The 21,361-nt window shown below is 38.3% G+C and overlaps 1 protein-coding gene and 1 long non-coding RNA gene across 2 annotated transcripts in view; one reads left to right on the forward strand and one right to left on the reverse strand.

Annotated features, from left to right (window-relative positions):
- LOC137293515 (sprouty-related, EVH1 domain-containing protein 2-like) overlaps positions 1 to 14,013 on the reverse strand; it is a 48,209-nt gene extending 34,196 nt beyond the window's left edge. Inside the window, exon 1 of the mRNA XM_067824116.1 lies at positions 13,881 to 14,013. Within this exon, the coding sequence (XP_067680217.1) occupies positions 13,881 to 13,903 (23 nt within the window). The 5' untranslated portion in view covers positions 13,904 to 14,013. The remainder of the gene's footprint in view (positions 1 to 13,880) is intronic.
- A 6,119-nt stretch (positions 14,014 to 20,132) lies between these two features.
- The window catches only part of LOC137293517 (uncharacterized), a 79,348-nt gene continuing 78,119 nt past the window's right edge, over positions 20,133 to 21,361 (forward strand). Inside the window, exon 1 of the long non-coding RNA XR_010957484.1 lies at positions 20,133 to 20,410. This is a non-coding gene — a long non-coding RNA (uncharacterized lncRNA). The remainder of the gene's footprint in view (positions 20,411 to 21,361) is intronic.

The following is a 21,361-nucleotide window of genomic DNA, read 5'->3' on the forward strand; positions in this document are numbered from 1 at the left end:
ATATACAAGTTGATAAATGTGATGTCATAAGTTAAATGGTGGTCAGGAAATTCAACTCAAATTATGTGAACAAAGTATTTGACATTTGTCAGTAGTAATCCTGTCAATTTAGCATGTAGCATGTTGCTGAATCAATCCTGCCAGTTTAGCATGCAGCATGTTGCTGAATCAATTCTGCTAATTTAGCATGTAGCATGTTGCTGAATCAATCCTGTCAATTTAGCATGTAGCACTTTCCTGACGTAAGGCGAGGACAGTACACTGTGGTGGCTATCTATATATTACTCAATGATTTATATAACAATGTTACTCAATTCTTTCAGCATATCAGGTGTTGTATCAATCGGAGTCCTAGCACTCATGACACCTCACAAGTCAAATTGATGTTCACTGATTCAGACTAAGCAAAAGACTGGAGTCTGCACTATTCCAGCTATTTCACGGTCACCTACTAACAGACCAGTTTGAGCCAGGGAACACAGTAGGTAACAGCATCTGTCATGGGACTTAATGCCACACAATAAACAGGTCACCCAGTGTCCCTATCACATCCTTGACATAATTCCTGGGTATAAGGGACCTATTTAGCCACTGGCTTGGAGATACTACTGAAACAAAATTCCACCTACTGGTCAGGAATTTTCACACAATGAATGGAAAACAAACAAAAATACTGTCTAGCCTAAACATGATTTTTCGATCAAAATGATAAAGGTAGAAATTACAGGTATAAGACAAAATGTCATGGATGTTAACGTCTTCTCTTTTGGTTTACACAATGGTTTGGGGCTATTCATTGCAAACACCTGTATCTATCCTTCATTTTATGACCATCATCATGTTCATTACCAGTTCAACAATATCATGAAGTGTAGTCTTCTGTAAATAAATGCAAAACATAAGAAAGCACAAATTTTACAAATTTTATTTGAAAACATCTAAATCTGGGTGAATATCTCTGAATTCGGGGAAACTTTCTGGCACAAGGTTTGTTCTGGAAAGTGGGGGTCTGACACTGATCCCTGTATAGTTGTTGTGATGATGATGATGATGATGATGAAGTAACTTCCTCTTTCCAGCATAATGTGTACTGCGCACACAAGCCTATCAGGCCATTTAGTGTTTGATCCCGCGATGGCAAATCATCACATGACAACCTAGCACCCAACCACTGTGGGCAAGGGCAACACATGGCAGGCAGGCAGGCAGGCAGGCAAGCTGGCAGGACAGGCAGTTTCTGACAGTGAGGGGGGGGCATGACAGCCTGTAAACAAACTGCACAGTGGCATGTAAACCTGGTGGGGGAACAAGGGCAGATCCTGGCAGAGAAACCTGAGTCCACACTTCCCCTAACCTTGCCTTGTAACACCATGCTTTCTAAATAACACTCACAGGGTTTTTCTAAAACCAAGACTGTTCACACTGGTTGTGAAAGTTGGTGTCTGCATGGCTAGTTGTGCTGAGACAGATTGACAGGAGGTATGACTCTTTTACATTGTTACTGACCGATTTCTGCTCGAGCTGCTGAACATGAAGGAAACTTTATTTATTGACTGACATAAGATTTAACAAGGTAGGAGGTTTTACTTTTAAACTAGTCAGTAATACTTCAGCTATGACATTACAGATATCCTCCCATGTGGCCTGACTTGTCCCAGGAGTATTCAGGCCTACAACAGCACCATCAGAGTGTGCGAGTGCCCCAAACCTTGTGCGAAAACTGAGTGCCACAATATTGCTCTAAGTATGCTGAACATTTCTGAGATTGTCCATAAACTGAGTGCCCCAATACTTCCCCAGGTATGCAAAGCACCACCAACCTTGTCCATAAACTGAGTGCCCCCAATACTGCACCAGGTATGCTAAGCACCACCAACCTTGTCCATAAACTGAGTGCCCCCAAAACTGCACCAGGTATGCGAAGCACCACCAACCTTGTCCATAAACTGAGTGCCCCCAATACTGCACCAGGTATGCGAAGCACCACCAACCTTGTCCATAAACTGAGTGCCCCCAATACTGCACCAGGTATGCGAAGCACCACCAACCTTGTCCATAAACTGAGTGCCCCCAAAACTGCACCAGGTATGCGAAGCACCACCAACCTTGTCCATAAACTGAGTGCCCCCAATACTGCGCCAGGTATGCTAAGCACCACCAACCTTGTCCATAAACTCCAGTGCTTAATAGAATCACATAATCTAGTCTCTATGGCTTTCACTGTGTTGCATTGAATCACATAATCTAATTCCCATGGCCTTCACCTATGTTGAGTTGTATCACATAATCTAGTCCCTAAGTTTAGCCCACATAACTGACTTCACCTTCCATGCCGAGCTACAGCTGGCATCCTGTCCTCATTCCCCCTACACAAGGATGTAGAGGGCTCCATACCTCTAAACATAGCCATGGCAGTGAGAGATAATAACTGATGTTTCAGAAATCAGCAGGTCTTTCTATTTGTGTTCCAGTGTCCTGTGAAGAGCCATGGTGAATGCATTCTAAAACTAACATTCAACATGTAGTACAGCAGGTACAACTTGTATCCGGCGATAAAGGTAAATACTGAGACAAATATTTCCTACCCTGAAATAATGCAGCCTTGTAAGATCATAAACAGTCATGTGCCTCTCTACCTATAGAATACACTTGTTCAGTATATCTTTTATACTGAGGTAATTCTTAGCTATTACTAGCTAGTACAAGAAGAATTTTATCACATAAAATATTTATATTTACTGCCAAAAACATTTCACTTGCCTTGTTGTTTCCTATCTGAACTTATAGTAAATACTAGTACTGGCATCTGAAAAGAGCTTTGTTCCTGATACTCAAAAACAACCTTGGTCCAGCTGATCAACACTCACACCTACGCCTATGTATACATCTTCAGGAAACAAAACATTCAGTCTGATTTCAGAGTTTCCATGTGTGAGGATACCCAAAACGATGATGCTATGTTGTGCGCACCCATGCACGCACATGCACACACACGCATGCACACACTCGCCGAATACACACGCTCACACACACATAACCACACACAGACCCCACCTGTGGTATACAAAATATCAAAATATATACAATCAGACAGTTCACATGCCAAGATTCCCAGTGTCCCCTCTAACAAGCATAGGTTGGCCTAATTATCCAATCGTTTCAGCATCTATAACTCACTTTGATCTTCAATATCTTCCCTTATTTCTTTATGCCAGCAACCATTTCCATTACTTCAATTGTTCATACATTAGTTTGAGAAATATTCTGTATTATCTGACTGACGTAGCATGTAAACTGAGAACTACCTAATTCTGGGAACCTGAATGGCACTAGTCAGGCCATGAGTGGTCACAGCAGCTGAGTTGAAATAAATGGGACAGACTGGCATTTGATAGTATTCCAAAGGGCAAATTATACAGGATGCAGCTCCACATAATCACTGTATCAAAATAAAACCATGTCACAGATTTGTTACACCTATTCCCAGGTTTGACAAGAATATCATTTAGCAGTTGAATCCTCTGACAATCAGGTTGACTTTTCTTGCCCTAAATAAGAGGCATGGTACGTAAAATGGTGTTGTTTCATTTCACTTGCAAAGTAATGTGTATGCACGTGTGACTGCTTGTGATAGTCCATTGAGATAGCCAACAATTGAGCATACCAGTCTGCAAAATTTACACTGGTCCTGTAGTCCCTGGCTAGTAAAAATTCATCCGGATCACTAAATGATAACTTTGCAATAAATTTTTAAAGTAAAACTACAAAGTTATTGTGGACTAGTGGAAAACAGACAGGACACTAATTGTTGACCGCTCACTGGTTCTGTAGTCTAGAGAGAAATTTTGAAAAGTAAGTTTCCCTGTATACCACTGGATAATATGTATACCCCACTCAGAGACACATGCTGAGTTTGAACAAATCAGTCTTTGTTTTATCCCTGGAATACTGAGCAAAAGGCAGGGTAACAACAACTAGCATATTTTAACATCTGTCTAAGGAGATCAGGGATAGAGTGAGTTTTCTTTTACACCCTTTTAGCACTATTCCAGTAATATCATGGCAGGTGTCACAAAATATTGTCACATGTGCCACCCAGGTCTTCAGCATGACAATCGAATGGTTTAACCACTTGGCTATCCCAAGGTCCCTACACGGGATTGACTTTTGACTTTCAACAGTCATTCAGATGCTGTAACAATTGCACAACAGGTGGGCCGGAGAGGGTGAAAGTTACAAAGTATCAAGTTTCACTGAGGTCTAACACACAATTAAGTTAGGGACAACCTGAAGTATTGCTGTCTTACATGAAGACTGCATATTGGTATATGAAGATAAATCATGAAACATTTATCAAATAATCATCAGTAAATACCTGGAAAGAAACTTTGCACAAAATAATGCAAAAAAATGATTCCAAATATATCAATATATTTCACATCACAGGTGACAGTGACATTTTTATGCAAGGATTACTGACAGCAAGCTGAACAAGTTATTTTGAAGCAGCTCACGCACAGAAATGCACATATTCATATTTTGTAAAGTGAGACTCTATTTCTCCAAAGCACTTCATGAAAGCTATTATGGATGACACAATTTTCATACCAATAATTATTAATAATTCCTCCCATTGATAATATTTCTGATTACCACCAATCTTTCCAGCTATTCCTATCTTACACATTTACAAATGATGTGGCATCAATAACAAAGATATTACTAGAATACAAGAATCAAAATCATGAAATGTGGCAAGTAAATCATGAACAAGCTGAGAACATTGAACAGCGGATGGCATTGACAACGTGGCCACATCTTTGGAGAATAATACTATGAAACCGAAACCAACACTCACAGTCTCAACACAAGAGGTTTGAATTTAACCTCTAGCTTTAAAACCTCAAGAAGCATACCAGCACAGTATTGCCTTATACTAGTCCCTGACAATGATCACTTCCAACATACATTTTATTCCAAATCAATACCTCTGAAAATTCTATTTTGACTGACTTCCTGTTCTTTGATGAAGCTGACTTTTTAATCATTTGCAGAGTATATCTGCCAGAGAGGCGAGAGTAGGTCTGCAAGATAAGCAAGTATAGGTCTCCCATATAGGCAAGAAGATGGTCCCAAATGGGTGGAAATATGTCTCCCAAATAGGTGGGAATACGTATCCAAGATAAAATAGGCAGACAAATTTGTAATGAGTGAGTCAATCAGCGAATAAGTGAGTTTGGTTTTATGTCACTTAGCAATATCTCAGAGCTGGGAACACCAGAAGTGGGTTCCATACAATGTACCCATGTCTTGAATCAAACCCGGGTCTTTGGCATGATAGGTGAAAGCTTAAACCATTGGGCTACCCAAAAACCCCTAAATCGGTTATGATGCAGACATACATATAATGGACATTTTCTTTTTCTCTGTCATACCTTATTTATAAACATACAATACCAGCCCATTGTTAACTCTTCATTCACGTATGTACATCTCATGGTAAATGTTATCATGCCCGATTCAATGACGACATAAAAACATTGTGAACTAGTATCTGCAGCAGTATGTGGGATAAATGTTGTCAGCATGTACTTGTATATCTCCTAATTCACTGAGTCATGGATATAGTATTGTGTTGCCACAGAAAATATACAGTAAGCACAATGACTTGTCAGTTTTAGGTCTCACTTGAACAGTTTTATGTCATCACATGATGCAAAAATATCAAATACTGTGCACTCAGATGGTTTAATAAGCATAAAGACTTATCGAATGTTTTGCTCTAACATTAATGAATAGTATTTCAAATCTCTCATGAGAGTGAAGTCTAGCAGGAGTGAGCCAGAGGTGTTTACACCACTTTCGGCAATATCCAAGCATTATCATAACAGTTGCCTGAAGGAAAGGTACAAAGGACCCTGGGCTTAGATTTTCAAAGCTCTCTTAAGATAGTCTAACATTAATACTAATCTATGGCACTTACAACAACCTCAGCTTTAACAGAGCTTCAAAAATCTAGGCCTTAGTGTTGGAATCTCCTAGCCTGTGCCCAAAATATGTGTACCTCATGTGTACTGTTTCAGAATACACCATTAAGCCTTGTTTTTTTTTCTCATATTTGTTTTTTCTCTCAGATTTTGATGTTATCTTGCTTTGGGGGAAAATATTATTGGAAATGGTGGATTTGATCACAGACCGGGCGATCATTTCACCTAAGGGACTTGGCTCTGCAGGCAGCTGCACCATAATAAATGTACTGTGCCTTCTAGGGTTGTAATGATGCATCAAATTATCAATGTATTACAATTGTTGTGTCCAATAGTAAATAATCAATGGCAGAAATGAAAAACTATCGATGCATCAATAGTATGTGTGACTATCAACAGTTCAGTAATTGACTTTCATTGATAAATGCACAGCACAACATGCCAGATTTGTTCACTTTGATTCAGAAGTATCCACCCCTGTTGCATCTTAAACAACATGATCTGAGTGTGAAATTTGTTGTCAGTGATAAAAAGAGACTGAAACTACTTCAGGTTGTTTTCATTTCATTAACACTACACATTCATTTGAGAAATGACTTCAAATAAGACTACTGAAAGAGAAAAGAAACAAAGTATTGCAGTACTATTTAGTTGTTTGCCATAGACCAATGTTGTCACAATAGTATGTAGCCACAGACTATGACAATAGCTGTTTCCTCATCAACAGTCACAACTAATGCATTCTGGCTTCTTAGAGATCGTCACAGCCATCCTTTCACTGAGTCTAGGACCAAACATCCTATGATTATCAGAGAAAAAATACATAGGATATCTTCCATACCATTTTAATACATATCACTTTCATAATGGAAACATGGGACATAATCACTTTTGGCATTAATTTAGAAAACAAATTTCTTTTGACATGCAGCTACAGTTTGCAATTTGAGCCATTGACCTAATCCCTGTGTCCAAACAAACATGTACTGGTCATTTAAGAATTTAAGTCATGATAATAACATTAAAATCTACAAAAAAAAGATGATGGGAAAGATTTGTCAAATGAAAACAATTTGACATGGATTCTAATACTGCAGTTAGTAGAATACCTGTGAATCGCAGGGATGTTTCAGACAGTCTAACGATGCTACTGAGAAGCCAGTATAGAGTTTAACTGTATAATACCTGTGGATCACAGGAATGTTTCAGACTGTCTAAAGATGCTACTGAGAAGCCAGTATAGAGTTTAACTGTATAATACCTGTGGATCACAGGAATGTTTCAGACTGTCTAATGATGTTACTGAGAAGCCAGTATAGAGTTTAACTGTATAATACCTGTGGATCACAGGCATGTTTCAGACTGTCTAATGATGTTACTGAGAAGCCAGTATAGAGTTTAACTGTATAATACCTGTGGATCACAGGAATGTTTCAGACTGTCTAATGATGCTACTGAGAAGCCAGTATAGAGTTTAACTGTATAATAAGTAGGGACGTCATGATACGTAAGTTTCATGAATCAATATGTATCATGATACCCATGTCACAATTCGATACATATCACGATACCTATTTTAACAACATTATTGCGTAAATTTAGTTACTTTTTTTGACATTAGTATTTCATATTTCATAACTGCCCATGAAAAGATCAACAGTTTTTACTCTCAGAGATTAAAATTTCCCATGAAAAATAATCAATAATGTAAACGATACATTAACATATCTTAATTGGTACCTTCCAAACTAAATACTGATAGTTTTGAAAGTATCAATAATTGAGAGCTCCCGATAAGATTTAGCTCATGTGGGTACTGTACCCACTGAAATTATTTGGAGTGGGTATTGTGAATGTTGAGTGGGTATTTATTTTCCGTTACCACTGTTTTCAAATATGTGTGTATTCCAGTCATTTTGTTCACCTAAGTTTATATCATTGAGTAAGTTTACTAAGCAGGTATATACTGCTATATGTCATGCCTAATCAGAAGCAACTGAAATATCATGGAAATTATTTCATAAAAAGTCACTCTTCCTGCACTGACAGTACAACACTAGTCCTCCACTATCTGTACATCAATATCTGTTGCACTATGCAAGCGATTTTTATAAATATACTACACGAAAAAAATAAAGGATCACATGAAAGCAGCAGAGTTTTCCTGTATATTTTTCCAAATTTCTTCACAAGCTATGTAGTACACAAGCTTTTGAAGACCTTGGACAATAATAAAGGAATACCATTGCTTTCATGCGAATCGTGATCTCTTATTTCTTCCCTCAGTATTTATTCCGTAAGCATATGTGTGAATCTAATTTTCTAAACGTGCAATTGGTAAACAACAATTATTTTTCGATGCCTTTACTGGAAATTTTCTATTCATATTTTACCCGTATATGCAGTTCATCTGTGCCTCTGATAATTGTATAATGTTTGAAGTATTGATGCATGAACATATCGATGTATCATGGCATCACAACATGTAAGGCAATATAAACTGCAGATATGAATGAATCACCACCACCACCTCCATTGCCATTCAGAGTGTTGTGTTCCTGCATGATATATACCAGTTAGTTACAGCATTACCATGTTCAGCTGTTCAGTTCACCTGCTACAAACATGAATAGTCCTCATATACTGTTAACTGAACAACTAAATCATTCTATTTTTGTGTGATAAGGAATTATATTCCGGGACAAAAAGGTGTGATAACAAGTACTACTATATATTGCTGATTAGGAATAACAAATTGATGGTGCTAGTTAACGCTGGTGTCTTCATCAATACCACACTCAGCAATATTCTTCATCAATACCACACTCAGCAAAATTCTAACAATGAAAATGACCCTTTCAAAAAAGAAATCATTTCTAAGGGTTAGTGATCAATACTATGACCATTAGTAAAGAGAATGTTGATACTAGGCCAGTGGATCAGTATGGTAGCCTAGTGGTTAAAGTGTTCGCCTGTCATGCAGAAGGTATGGGTTCAACTTTCTAAATGTATTAACCTCATTGTCTGATGTCCTGGTGCAGTGGGGTTCTTTTCTGTTGGGCAAGCAAATTTGTATATCATGCTGTACTGGTGTCCACTCGACTTCCTGATGTTAATTACATTATTTATGTAATAATTGAACAAGAAAATTGGTCAGAATAGTGGAAAAAATATCAGGGCAATTGATTTCATATGTGCCATTGTACCCAAGTACAGTGACAGTTCTAAACGTTATTTCCTTCCCTGAACATTACTAGCATATTGGCACAAGTGGTGTAAAACAATACTGACTCAATGTACCATCGTCATGATACAGCAACAAGATACAAGGAATAAAGCATTAAGGTATTGTGACATACTGAACCAAGAGTCCACATCACTTGCTAATATTATCCTAATCATCACTTGCACCGTTTACCTTTTTCAAAAACAAAGGCTGTGAGATTTGATATGTGCTTATATTTCCCAGGTTCAATTCTTTGATATGTGCTTATATTTCCCAGGTTCAATTCAAGAAATGGTAACAGATTTAAAGCCAAGGTTATACTTTTGGAATAAGGTATGTTCAGGAATTTCAAATTCAACTACTGCGAAAATAAAGCAACCCTAAAATGCGCCCTATTGTTCTGACAGTACAACATAATGGCTGAATAAGAAACATATTATAGCAAATTAAATTGCATGGTCAATACTTCATGGTCCCACCATTTTAATTTTAGGAGTGGCCCTTTCAGTTTTGGGTGTTTGAAGTTTTAGCTTAATGTATTTACCTGTTTTGTATGTTAATAAACTGTTCTAATAAAACGTGTTCACTTTCTAGTCTCTAACAGGAATGCAGCTAATGAAAAAATATTGTATTTTTTGGATGCAGCATTTTGAATATTTTGTGTCCCCAGGAAGCAACCCAAATTTCAGTCAGCAGTAATTCAGATTTTGATGTGGAAATGTATCCTAGGTTAATCCTTGTATTTGTGTGATGTAAACACAGCTGTTAAAGGAATGGCACATGAAGGTGTACAAGATGAGCAAATATTAAAGTTTCATCACAGCTTTTTATCAGATAAATGACCCTGGACCAGACAAAACAGTTAAGTGAGATTACAGTAACAAAAATATTCATATATTCATCATCACAGCTCTACAAGCAGATAGTGCTGGTATTGCAGGGATGGTACAAGACTTCCAGATAAGATTTAGTTCATGTGGGTACTGTACCCACTGTATGTTTTTTGGAGTGGGTACTATGAATGTCGAGTGGGTATTTAATTTTTCCATTACCCACTGCTTTCAAATATGTGGGTATGTCAGTTATTCTACACAGCTAAGTTTATATCATTGAGTAAGTTTACTAAGCAGGTATATACTGCCTTACATCATACCTAATCAGAAGCAAGGAAATATAATGGAAATGATTTCAGAAAATAATCACTCATCCTGCAATGACAGTACAACACCAGTCCTACATTAACAGCACAACTTGATAACAACCGATGTCTTTTTCATTACGCAAGCAATTTTTATGTATTTACTCCGTAAGCATATGTTTTAATTTTTCGTATATCTAACATTTACATATTTGGTATGAACAATTATTTTTCAATGCATAATTGGAAACTTTCAGTTAGTATTTTACCCAGATACAAAGCTTATCTGGGCATCTGAGTACATTGTGCACATATTGTAGAGCATGTGTGGCAACTGTTTTGTGTATGTAAAGTAGTATAGGTAATAAAGTATAGTTATAATAGTGTGTGAACTGTAGTGTACATACATAGTGTAGGAATTGCAGTGCAGATACTGCAGTGCATGTATGGTGAATAGTAGAGCTGTGACGATACACTGAAGTATCAATAATCGTGATACTTCATAGAACGATAAATATACTGATTCTTTTTTCATATCATTATATGTATCGTTGACCTCAAAATTGCTAATTGTCAGTAGAAATTGACAGTTACGTCAAAATTTACACTGTTAATTGATATCAAAATATATGTTTCTAAAGAAAATAACTTAATACAGGATATTGTAGTGTGTATCGAATCATATAGTATCGTTCCAAGATATGGCGCTACTTATCGGGAATTTTCTCTATCCCCTCCTTGTCACACCTCTGCTGAGTAGGCATCATAGTGTAGGCATTGTTGGATGTGTGTAGGAACTGTTCTGCATTTGTTCTTTACTATAGGCAACATACTGTAGGTTTGCAGTGTAGGTGTTGTGTAGGTACATGGCGTATGCACCATTCTGTAGGTATAAGGCATGTTCAGTGTAGGTACTGTAGTGCACATACATTCTGTAGGCACCAGAGTGACAGTATTGTTGGACGTATGTAGAACTGTTCTGCATTTATACTTTAGTGCAGGCAACATTTGTAAGCACTATAGGCCATGTGTAGGAAACATACTGTTGATTACGTAGGGCATCCATTTTCTAACAATACTGAACAGAAATATTTTAGGGGTAACACACGTGGACTGGGCGGAAGTGTCTTTACAGGTTTTCCTTGTCCTGGCTAATCTAAAAGATCAGCACTATATCAATTCACTAGATGAAATTACATTAATATTCAGACTGAACATTTGATCCTTGAGTGTCACATACCAGACCTTAGCTACCAGTCTGAGAACGTAGCAAAGTTTTGTTGGGTCTAGTTGCCGCAGCTTACTACATTCCAAAATGTAAACTTTAAAAGTACTGGAAAGATGCTCAGTGCCATGTTTGGCTAGAAATATAAATGCTACTTACAAATACTACATATGCATTTCATACAGAGGACATTTTCAGTGTAAACTGAACATAACTTTTAGCTGGCTTCACACACAACTACCAACAACAAAGTGCTTTTTCATTTTAACTCTTAAAGAACAATGCCCTGTTCATATTTCTGAAACTTTTGTTCCACTCATATACCTCAAATGTTACTCTGACAATATTTAAAACTAATGGTAGTGACAGGGAAGTGGATAAATAATTCCTTTAGGATTATCACCCTGACTTCAGAGAAACAATGTACTAAAATGGATAAATGTGAAATGATTCTGCTGAAAATAGAAGATATGTTTTCAAGTTATACAAAGAAACCTAATGTCTTTATATTCAAAAAGAGTTTGGGTATATATCGGCTTTTACATAAACAAGATAAAAAGATTGGATATTGAAAGTATTTGAACAATTCACTCAAATTATCAAAAATTAACAGTTGTTACCTTGTCTTACACAAACATCTGTATCTGCACTTTGACATAAGTCATATAAGCTTACTATATTGCACATCCTTTGCGAAAAAAAAAATCAAATCAATATTTGCATGAATTTTCAAAATAACATGGCAGATTGTTTCAATCTGTCATCTAAGTGAATATTACAATACTTTGAAGTAAATGTTTCCTGGCAGGTAAATAATGCTTTGTAACAAAACTGTAACATACATCGAAATGTTCTAGAGTTTGCCTTTGATTAAACACTGTACATTGAAACCTGAACGATGTTGCAAAATAAAAATCAACATGTTCAACGTAATATCACTAAACCAATGAACACAAATAGACTTGACAGTTAAATTCTTAACTGTTGTACTTAGTGAAAATGTACCCATTTTAACCAGTAGATAACAAGCAATACTACAATGACTTAATTCAACATATCTATGTACATTTTACTTATCATTCATACTCATAATACGGATTGACATAATGGCAATAATGTTCACTTCATATTGCTTGAATTCTAACACAATCTTATACTGTGTTCTGAATTGACAATGTACAAAAAATCTTTTTCTGCTGCTGAATTCCATCATATGGAGAGACTGAAGTTTGTTAGTCTGACAATCACTGTATAATTGATAGATAATGTATGATGTACATATACTTCATTCAGGTAGAGGGACAAGAGATATTTATTGCGTATCATTTTGCACCATTCACATACATATTTGCAAATGACAGTGTACTGGAAATGTCATATATAACCTATTTATATTTGATGAAACATTAAATTTCCTTTCAAAGAAATATCCCTGTAAATTAAGCCTATTGATGATCAATTCTAAACATAATATGATTTATTTTTTATTATAAATTACACATGGTTATATAATGTTTGCCTCAAAGAAACTAATATGTCATAGAAAAACAATCATTAGCATCACGAGGAATATTCTGTTGGCAAGGAACAACTCAACTTCCTGTTTGTCAGTCCATGAATGAAATAACCGCATGTCTAGATATGAAATCCTGTTTCAGTATATATATCAAACATCGACACGGGAAGTGTTCAGACAAGCCCATAGATAGCATCCAGCCAAGTTCATTCATGATTCATATAGGGATGAGTGAAAACTAGACAACACGATCACACATAGCATCCACGTACCATTGTCTTCCCCCGTGTCAAATTATTAAAATGTACATAATTACAACATCGACCGTTCAATAAAAAGAACAATTAGGAACGGGGACGATTTAATGAATTCCCTCTGCCGCTAACAAGGACTGGCGGACAACATCAGTCTCATCCGCCCAGCCCTGGCCCGTACCGTCATTCACAGTCTTTTATGAATGAATTGCTAAGGCTAAACACAGGTCTCGGATTCGTGCAACCATCCCGTGTCAACTCGCCTCACAATCAGACGTCTCGGATTAACTAGCACATTGTGAAAACGTTCAATGTGTACCTAAACTATTAAATACAAAGTTTCTCCTGTCCGTATGTCGTGGAAATTGAGTTTTGACTGTATTTACATGGGTCTACCCTCATCAATGCCGCTTGGCTTGGCGTGCTAGGTAGGAGGCATCCATGTTGAACCACAAATTCTTTCACCCTGGCCAGTTTACTCAGCCCACAGGACAAAGCGAGGCAGCACATCAAACTTAAATATATGTCACTTACTTTTTTAGTTGTTCTTCTGTCATCTTCTCCAGGTCATTTTTCTGTTAAATTCTTCGATTATGTATACAGAATACAGTATAAACTAGAAATTTTCTCTCTCGACGATTTTTCCACAAGACAGGAAATGGGACGCAACACGACTTTCTTCATCCGCGCAAGGAAAATGTAGTTCCGTTAGGTTTCTATACTGAGCATGCCTGCATGGCCAGTTGTGTCACTGCATAATATTGCAAGTCTTTGGTTATGAACTTAGTCATCATTACACACCACACTTTGAACAGAATAAAGTTTTTAGTAAATGTCGCAAACAGGCGCATTGATACAAAAGTATAGGCCATCACTGGGACTCAATTCAAATATGGAACACTCCATTATGCAAAGATTTCCCCCAGCCCTGCCCAGCGGAAATGCAAAGTCTTTTTAATGTCATTATACTTCTTAATATCAGACTTTTGCAGGATAATAAGAAACGTCGGTCCAAGCAACTTTCCAGTAGGTCTGCACGCGCCCGCCGAATGCACTGTGCACATTACATTGATATTTCTCATGTAAATTATCCCTCTCCAAATACAGCCAATGGGGTGGCAGATTACCACACGACTGTCAATCATAACAGTAGTGAATTACATGTCAGTTTCCTTCCGGAAAGCAGCCCCTTTGCGCTGTCACTCAGCGAAGTATAAATGGCCAATTACACTGAACAATGCTGTATATTTGACCTTGTTTTGAGAGGATCTCTGTTCATGCTAGTTATGTTTTTCAAACACTTTGCAAGTGTGCCAAGCAATGTGACGTCAGTCTAGGTTTCACGCGTGAATTGGCCACGCCCATTCGTTGCCGTGCTGTTGTTTAGACATTGCAATGGGTATGACCGTTGTTTACATTGAGAATAATATGTGGGTCGAGGTTGGTAGTATTGATTAGCTCTGTATGCCGTTTCATTCAGTGTTCTTTTCATTCAGCTTCGATAGGATCAAAGGCTCAAATATTCATATGCGCAACGCGTGCGCCAGGTGTAGAAATACTCGATACTAGTGCAAAAGGGAGATACAAAACTCGAAGGAAACATATTTCCAAGTTGTGACAGTAAACATGCCGGTTTCTGTCAAAGAGTGATACGATATGGACATGTTGCCCATCGCAAGCCAGAACACCTTTGACAATCATTATTTGCGTGTTTCATTCAAGCTATGACTAACCTGAGATGTTATTAATTTATGAATTGTCAAGGCCTGCCATTCAGGCTGGGAAACGATGTTCGGGTCAATTGGATGCAGATTGGTTGGTTCGATGACGGGTTATTTTTTGTCGCTTTCAATTATTAAACTTCGTTGTTCACTCATGCTTATGGGGGCTTTCAGCTAATTAGACGACACGGTTAATTAAGTGTCGATTAGCGTAAAGGCACACACCGTATATTATTAGCGTCGTGTTAGTTCAATGGTTTGCTAAACCTGATCACGAGACTTCATACGTGTGGTATTAGCTATTCTACGCGAAAACAGGGATCGTTATTTATATCTGCTGTTGCAAACCAATAGATTCCATATATGCGCGGTATTATTGTATATAAATATAAGGATATATACGTGTTTGCATGTGTATAAATGTGGTGATACATGTTGCTAGGCATTTCCACATGGTTCGCTGTTTTGATTTACATGGATAATATTTAATTGAACATTATACAATTTCAATGGCACTGCACAAGCACCTGTTTCACAGAAATATTTATACAGCATGCACTGACATAATGCGCAAGTCCACGTGTAATAGACGCATTCGTAACAGCTTGTTATGCCTACATCCGAGGAATATTTCATCAGTTCATATTACAGAGCACCATTTGTGTACATTTTAGATTATAAATAACATGAAATTGAAATGATATTTTTATCGATACATGTGAATGTATTTTCAAAATTAGGTTTCCACCTCTACAAAGGTTATTGATTAATACTATAAATACCTTATGATCATAATTATCATCAATGTGTGAAACAGTGGGCTTGACTTCTTGGCTATGCGTTTGGCCATCTTGGATTTGATCCTTCATAAAAATATTGTGTATTCATAACGTGAATTTCTATTAAGGTAGCCCCCAGTGACATTGTCGTTAGACTCAGATCACAAAAAAAATTGTCCGTCTAAAATATATTGTTACGATGGAAGAAGAAACCCAAATCAACACTTTCGATTTATCTAATTGATATTTATATTTTAGCTGACAATGTTCTGATCGATATACCAGGTTAAGACAAGTATACAAGATAACAAATCAAACCACATTCAATTCATTTCAGTGAAATCAATTTGGACACATCGTAGGCATGTGGTTAATGCCCACCCGGGATATATTTCACATGCATTCTTTCGGAACTTTATAAAGCTTTTGTTTGAAATGAAGAATTTTCGAAATATAGACTGTTTCTTTAGAAATTGAAGTTCTTCCTCTTTTTCCAACACCCACGTTCACGCTGTATATAGTGTCTAAGTGGAATTGCACGGAAAGTGACGTGGCTCACCCAAATAGTTTTGATGGCTTCCGTTTCCGTCAATGAACAAGGCATAGACAGTTTAACACGAGAACTCGAAATTCACGATCTTCTGTTTGGGTTACACTGTGACTGTGTGGAGTTACATGTTGTCCAGACCCGTGAAGAATAGGTAAAATAGGCCTACAGCAACCCATGCTTGCCACACAAGGCGATTAAGCTTGTCGTAGGAGGCGACTAACGGGATCGTGTGGTCAGGCTCGCTGACCAGGTTAACACATGTCATCGGTTCCCAATTGCGCAGATCAATGCTCATGCTGTTGGCCACTGGATTGCCAGGTCCAGAATCAATTACTTACAGGCCGCCGCCATATAGCTGAATATTGGAATATTGCTGAGTGCGGTGTAAAACTAAACTCACTCACTCATTCACATGCTGTCCATGTGATGTGTGTTTACGAAATGGCTACTGCTCCACAGATCGTTCGTAATGTCACGACCAGTCGTCATTCAATAGTTCATCACAGGCCTACGAATTCGTAGCACTACGAACGTTTAGTGGATCGGGGCCCAGGGTCTAATCATTATTTTCGAATAGAAACTTTAGCTATTTTCATACCGTCTAAAACGACACGGAAACAGAGCAGTCGCTAATGGCAGTTTATTATGTTATGATTTAATCTCGGTGTGTTTAAAGAGATGTTTTAATGATTTTCCCTCGCTACATGACTAAGCTATTACCTATGAGACGTAGCGTATAATTCACTCACTCACTCGCCTATGTTGACGCAGGGCGGTTTGATAACATTTAGCTTCGTTTTTCACGTTTCAAACCGCGTTCTGCTAAGTCTTGGAATAAGGACCCAATGAAAATGGTTAATATGCCGACATTTCGAGAGCAGTGTGGCAGTGTCCTTATTTGTGCATAAAATGATATCAGTCCCCGATGAAGCAACTGCAAACTTTGCATTCATATTTGGTGCTGCGAATATCACTTTCCTTTCATTGAGAAGGCAGAAATTTATTCACAGCGAACACAATGGGCGCACGACCTGCATGGCGGTAATACGGTGAAAGGCATTTTCAGGCAGCTAAAATCGATCGCAGAATGAATCAGCAGGGCCCGACCTACACGCGCAACACCAGATCGACACAGGGCAGTCTGGCCAGTGCCGATCACTCCCCGTTGCAGGACGGCTGGAATGTAGACACATCGGCCCCGCTACCACGTCGTTGCCAACGCCGCCAAATACAACACATTTGACTCATTTTACCTCTAGACATCGCACCGCAGACAAAATCTCGCGTTATTGTTGCATGCAGGTCGCCGACACATTGTGTCACATGTAATCGGGAGGACACAGTTTATCATATACCTATATCATGACACATAATTTAGACACACTATAGCTGAAGGATATATACACACCAGGGACTCTTTTCACGAAGCAAACTTAACCTTAACTCCCATCCGTTATAACATACCTAAGTGACTTACGATCACTTTAGTGCTTTGTGAAAGGACACCCAGACAGATACTATTAGGCAAACTGTGTTGTGGCTATGGTAACTGGGTGTCGACAATGTTTGTGGGGTGTATTTGGTATGAAGTGCGATAATTAACACATGCTGGTGTGCATGATACGATGGCGTTTACACTGTCAACGATTCCAAAATATCCCCAACACCAAGATTAGCGTCCCGAATATCCACATTTACAGGACCAGATTTGACGTTCTAAAATTAAAGGACCGAGGGAAAAAAAGAGGGCTTGTATCTCAACGAATGCCGTCGTGCCACACACTGGCGGCCTGGTTATACACCATGGGGAGATATACTCGGATGGCGTTCAGAATATCACTATTTCATGTAGAACATACTTACGTTAGAAGGCAGAATGTTCCCGCTGACGTCGAGAATGGCATCGGCGGTTTTCAGTGCTGCGATAACCCTTACCGACGTTCAAAGTGTCAACGGTGTCTTTGGAAATGAAGTACCCATGTTTGCTTACTGAATATCCACGATGGCGAGGAAATCCGGTCATTCACAACGTCGACGATTCTTAAAAAATATACTCACGTTGGTTACATGAATACTCAAGGTGACGTCATGAATGACCACATTGTTGTCTAGGGCTCCTATGATACCGACAAAACACAGGTAGGCGTTTAGAATATGAACGATTACCTTAAAAAGTGTTAACGCCCAGCGTGAGACCTAGGCTGGCATTCAGAAGATCGCACTAGAAATTGCTTCACACATTGGAATCGAACCCAGGCGTGTTCGGTGTGTTGATCGAACACTCTAACCACAAAGGCTACCCACTGCCCCTGAATTTGGCGAAGAATATCAACGAACTCTGCAAGAGGTGATAGCGAAATCAGAGGTTAAAACTAATGCTGTATCCAAAACCATCCAAAGACAGCCACCGCAGAATTAAAACTAGCAAAGAACCATACTTGCACTGACAAATGTAACAAAACTTCTAGCAGTGCCCTAACAACCCTAATGTATTGTGTAATCATATTACCCTTCTCACATATTGTGACCTTTTTGAGATTCGAACCCGCTCCTCCGACCTGGCATGCGACCGCTACAAGCACTAAGCTATCCCACCACGCACCAATATTGACCTGACCATTACCCAGCGCTGTACCGAAATGCTTAATTGACAACAACCAATACTGTATGTAGGTCAATCAGTCAGCATTGTATAAAGGGTATGTTATCTTGTGTATGTTGCAAGGGTATATCATATCTCGTTTAATCGTTGTTACGGAAGACGACAAATATAGTATATATACACGATGCTTTAGCAATTCCAAAGTCAGAACAACTAACTCCAAAACGTATGTTAGTTTTAAATTAAAATTGAAATTGAAATTGAAATTATTCCAAACGCACTTAAAACTTCAGGTTTCACAACTAATATAAAAGCATATTAACAGAAACAGAAATGGCTGACATTTATAAAATTATTTTAACTCACCTAATCACACATTAAGGTTTTAAACAACAAAGATTTCGTTTGTTTTAAATTCCCAATTAAAAACTCTCGTCATGTATTTGAGGACATCTATTAGTTATCAAGCGCTGTTATCTAAAAATGAACCAAATAAAATATAAATGAGACATTTCTGGAAAAGGTGTGCGAAAAACCATTCAGATGGTTGCAGATATGCCTAAAATACAACAAATCATTTCACGAAATAGTTCATCAATGTCTGACGCAGGAACTATATCCATAGAATAATCAACGCTCATCGGCATTACCCTCAACGAGCCCATCCTGAATTCTCTTCAGTGACACCATCAAAGATGCCCTATGTATTTTACTATTATACAGGAGCTAGTCATGTACGCAGCCCTCTCTATTTCTAGTGATTACGTCGACAGGGCCTCTGGGCCCAGCTAGCGCAATGCTGCTTTGACGTCACAGACGCATAATGGTCACACCAAAATACTCCGACTTTTTCGCAGTCGGAAAAAGCAGCTCGCATATTTTATGAAATTAAATAAATAAGTATAAAAGTCGGTTAAGTGAATTAAGGAAATGGCGGATGGATTTTTAACGGTTCGATATTTGTCATACTCCGGCGACAACCAATGAAGAAAGATAGATGGGTTAGCTAAAAGCCTTTACCAGAAATAGAATTTGGTCGATCACTCATGAAGAAGACTGCTTTATATAGGATCTGCGTTGCCCTGAGATGTTAAAAATAGCTAGCATGGAACTAGAGGTATGGAACAGTGTGTTGTAAGCGCCGCGTGTGTATACCAGGCCAGGGAGATGTGGGTATGGGGCAGAGGTATCTGCTCCGGATGACAAGCATTGACAATCAGCAGTCTCGTGAACGCTATGACGTCAAATGACGACACAACAGGCATCAGTTGGGACTCGGTTGCCACTAGCAACGATTTGCGTAGGTGTGCTTGAGTAATCGATGAAGAAGATACTTGTGGTTCTCTATATGTAGTCGGAATTGTGTTGTCGTATTAAACGATGTTACGATGCACACCCGATTCCTCTGACATGTAAGTAACGCAGTTATTCTTTATTATTCCATACCTATAGTCTTTTGTCTTTAATTTCTGCACCGCATGCACGGTGCTCGGTGCATGTTAGACGTACGTGAATTGCTCCAACTTCAGGTGTGAACATCGTTTACGCTTTTGTTGTTGCAGTGTTTTCATATGGCGCACACACACAATGATGTCTATTTCTCTCCTCAAGGTCCAAATCTGGACATTGCATTTCATATACCAAAGCTTTGAGCTGATACGCGTTGGTGCTTTTAGCATAGCCTTCCCATTGGCACCAATGGTATTTATAGAATCAGGAGAGATATTTTGGTAAACTTGTCGAGCTGAGGGCATGTTTATGCTATTTGGGGCGTTGCGACCACTTTCATAGTATGCAGCATTATGATAACGTTGTTGACATGGAGTATTCTATAATATGCATTGTCATTTATATATTGTCTTCCAGAACCATATGCATTTATAACCAACTTTTTCATTGCATTTGATCTAGAATATGTTGTTATTCAACCATGAATTGTCCTAACTTGCCAACTAGCGTCTCAGACAGGCGGTGAGTAAGCAGACAGAGGAAGATTGGTTTAAACGGCAAACACCTCGACCCTACAATCTAAATATATCCCCTAATTCTCTATTTTCGATCGGTGTTATTTTTAGAAATTGTTGACATAGTGAAAATAGACTGGTAATATGGCTCCGTCTTGCACGGTTGCTTTGTGCTTCTGCGGTCCAACTGTCTCTTGGGTAATTGTACGTCACTGAAACCAGTTATAGATATTTTTTGAAAAATGCAATTGCATTTTCGCCATATATGAGAATATATTGGCCTGCAGGCCCATCGCGATTGATTGCTCAGTCCGATCGATCTCGGATAGAGTGTTGTGACGTCAGAGCACTATATTGTTGGAAGCTATTACGCATGCAGCAAGCCCGAGCGCCCAGTCT

Source organism: Haliotis asinina, chromosome 8 (assembly GCF_037392515.1).
Source record: "Haliotis asinina isolate JCU_RB_2024 chromosome 8, JCU_Hal_asi_v2, whole genome shotgun sequence".
NCBI lineage: Eukaryota > Metazoa > Mollusca > Gastropoda > Lepetellida > Haliotidae > Haliotis > Haliotis asinina.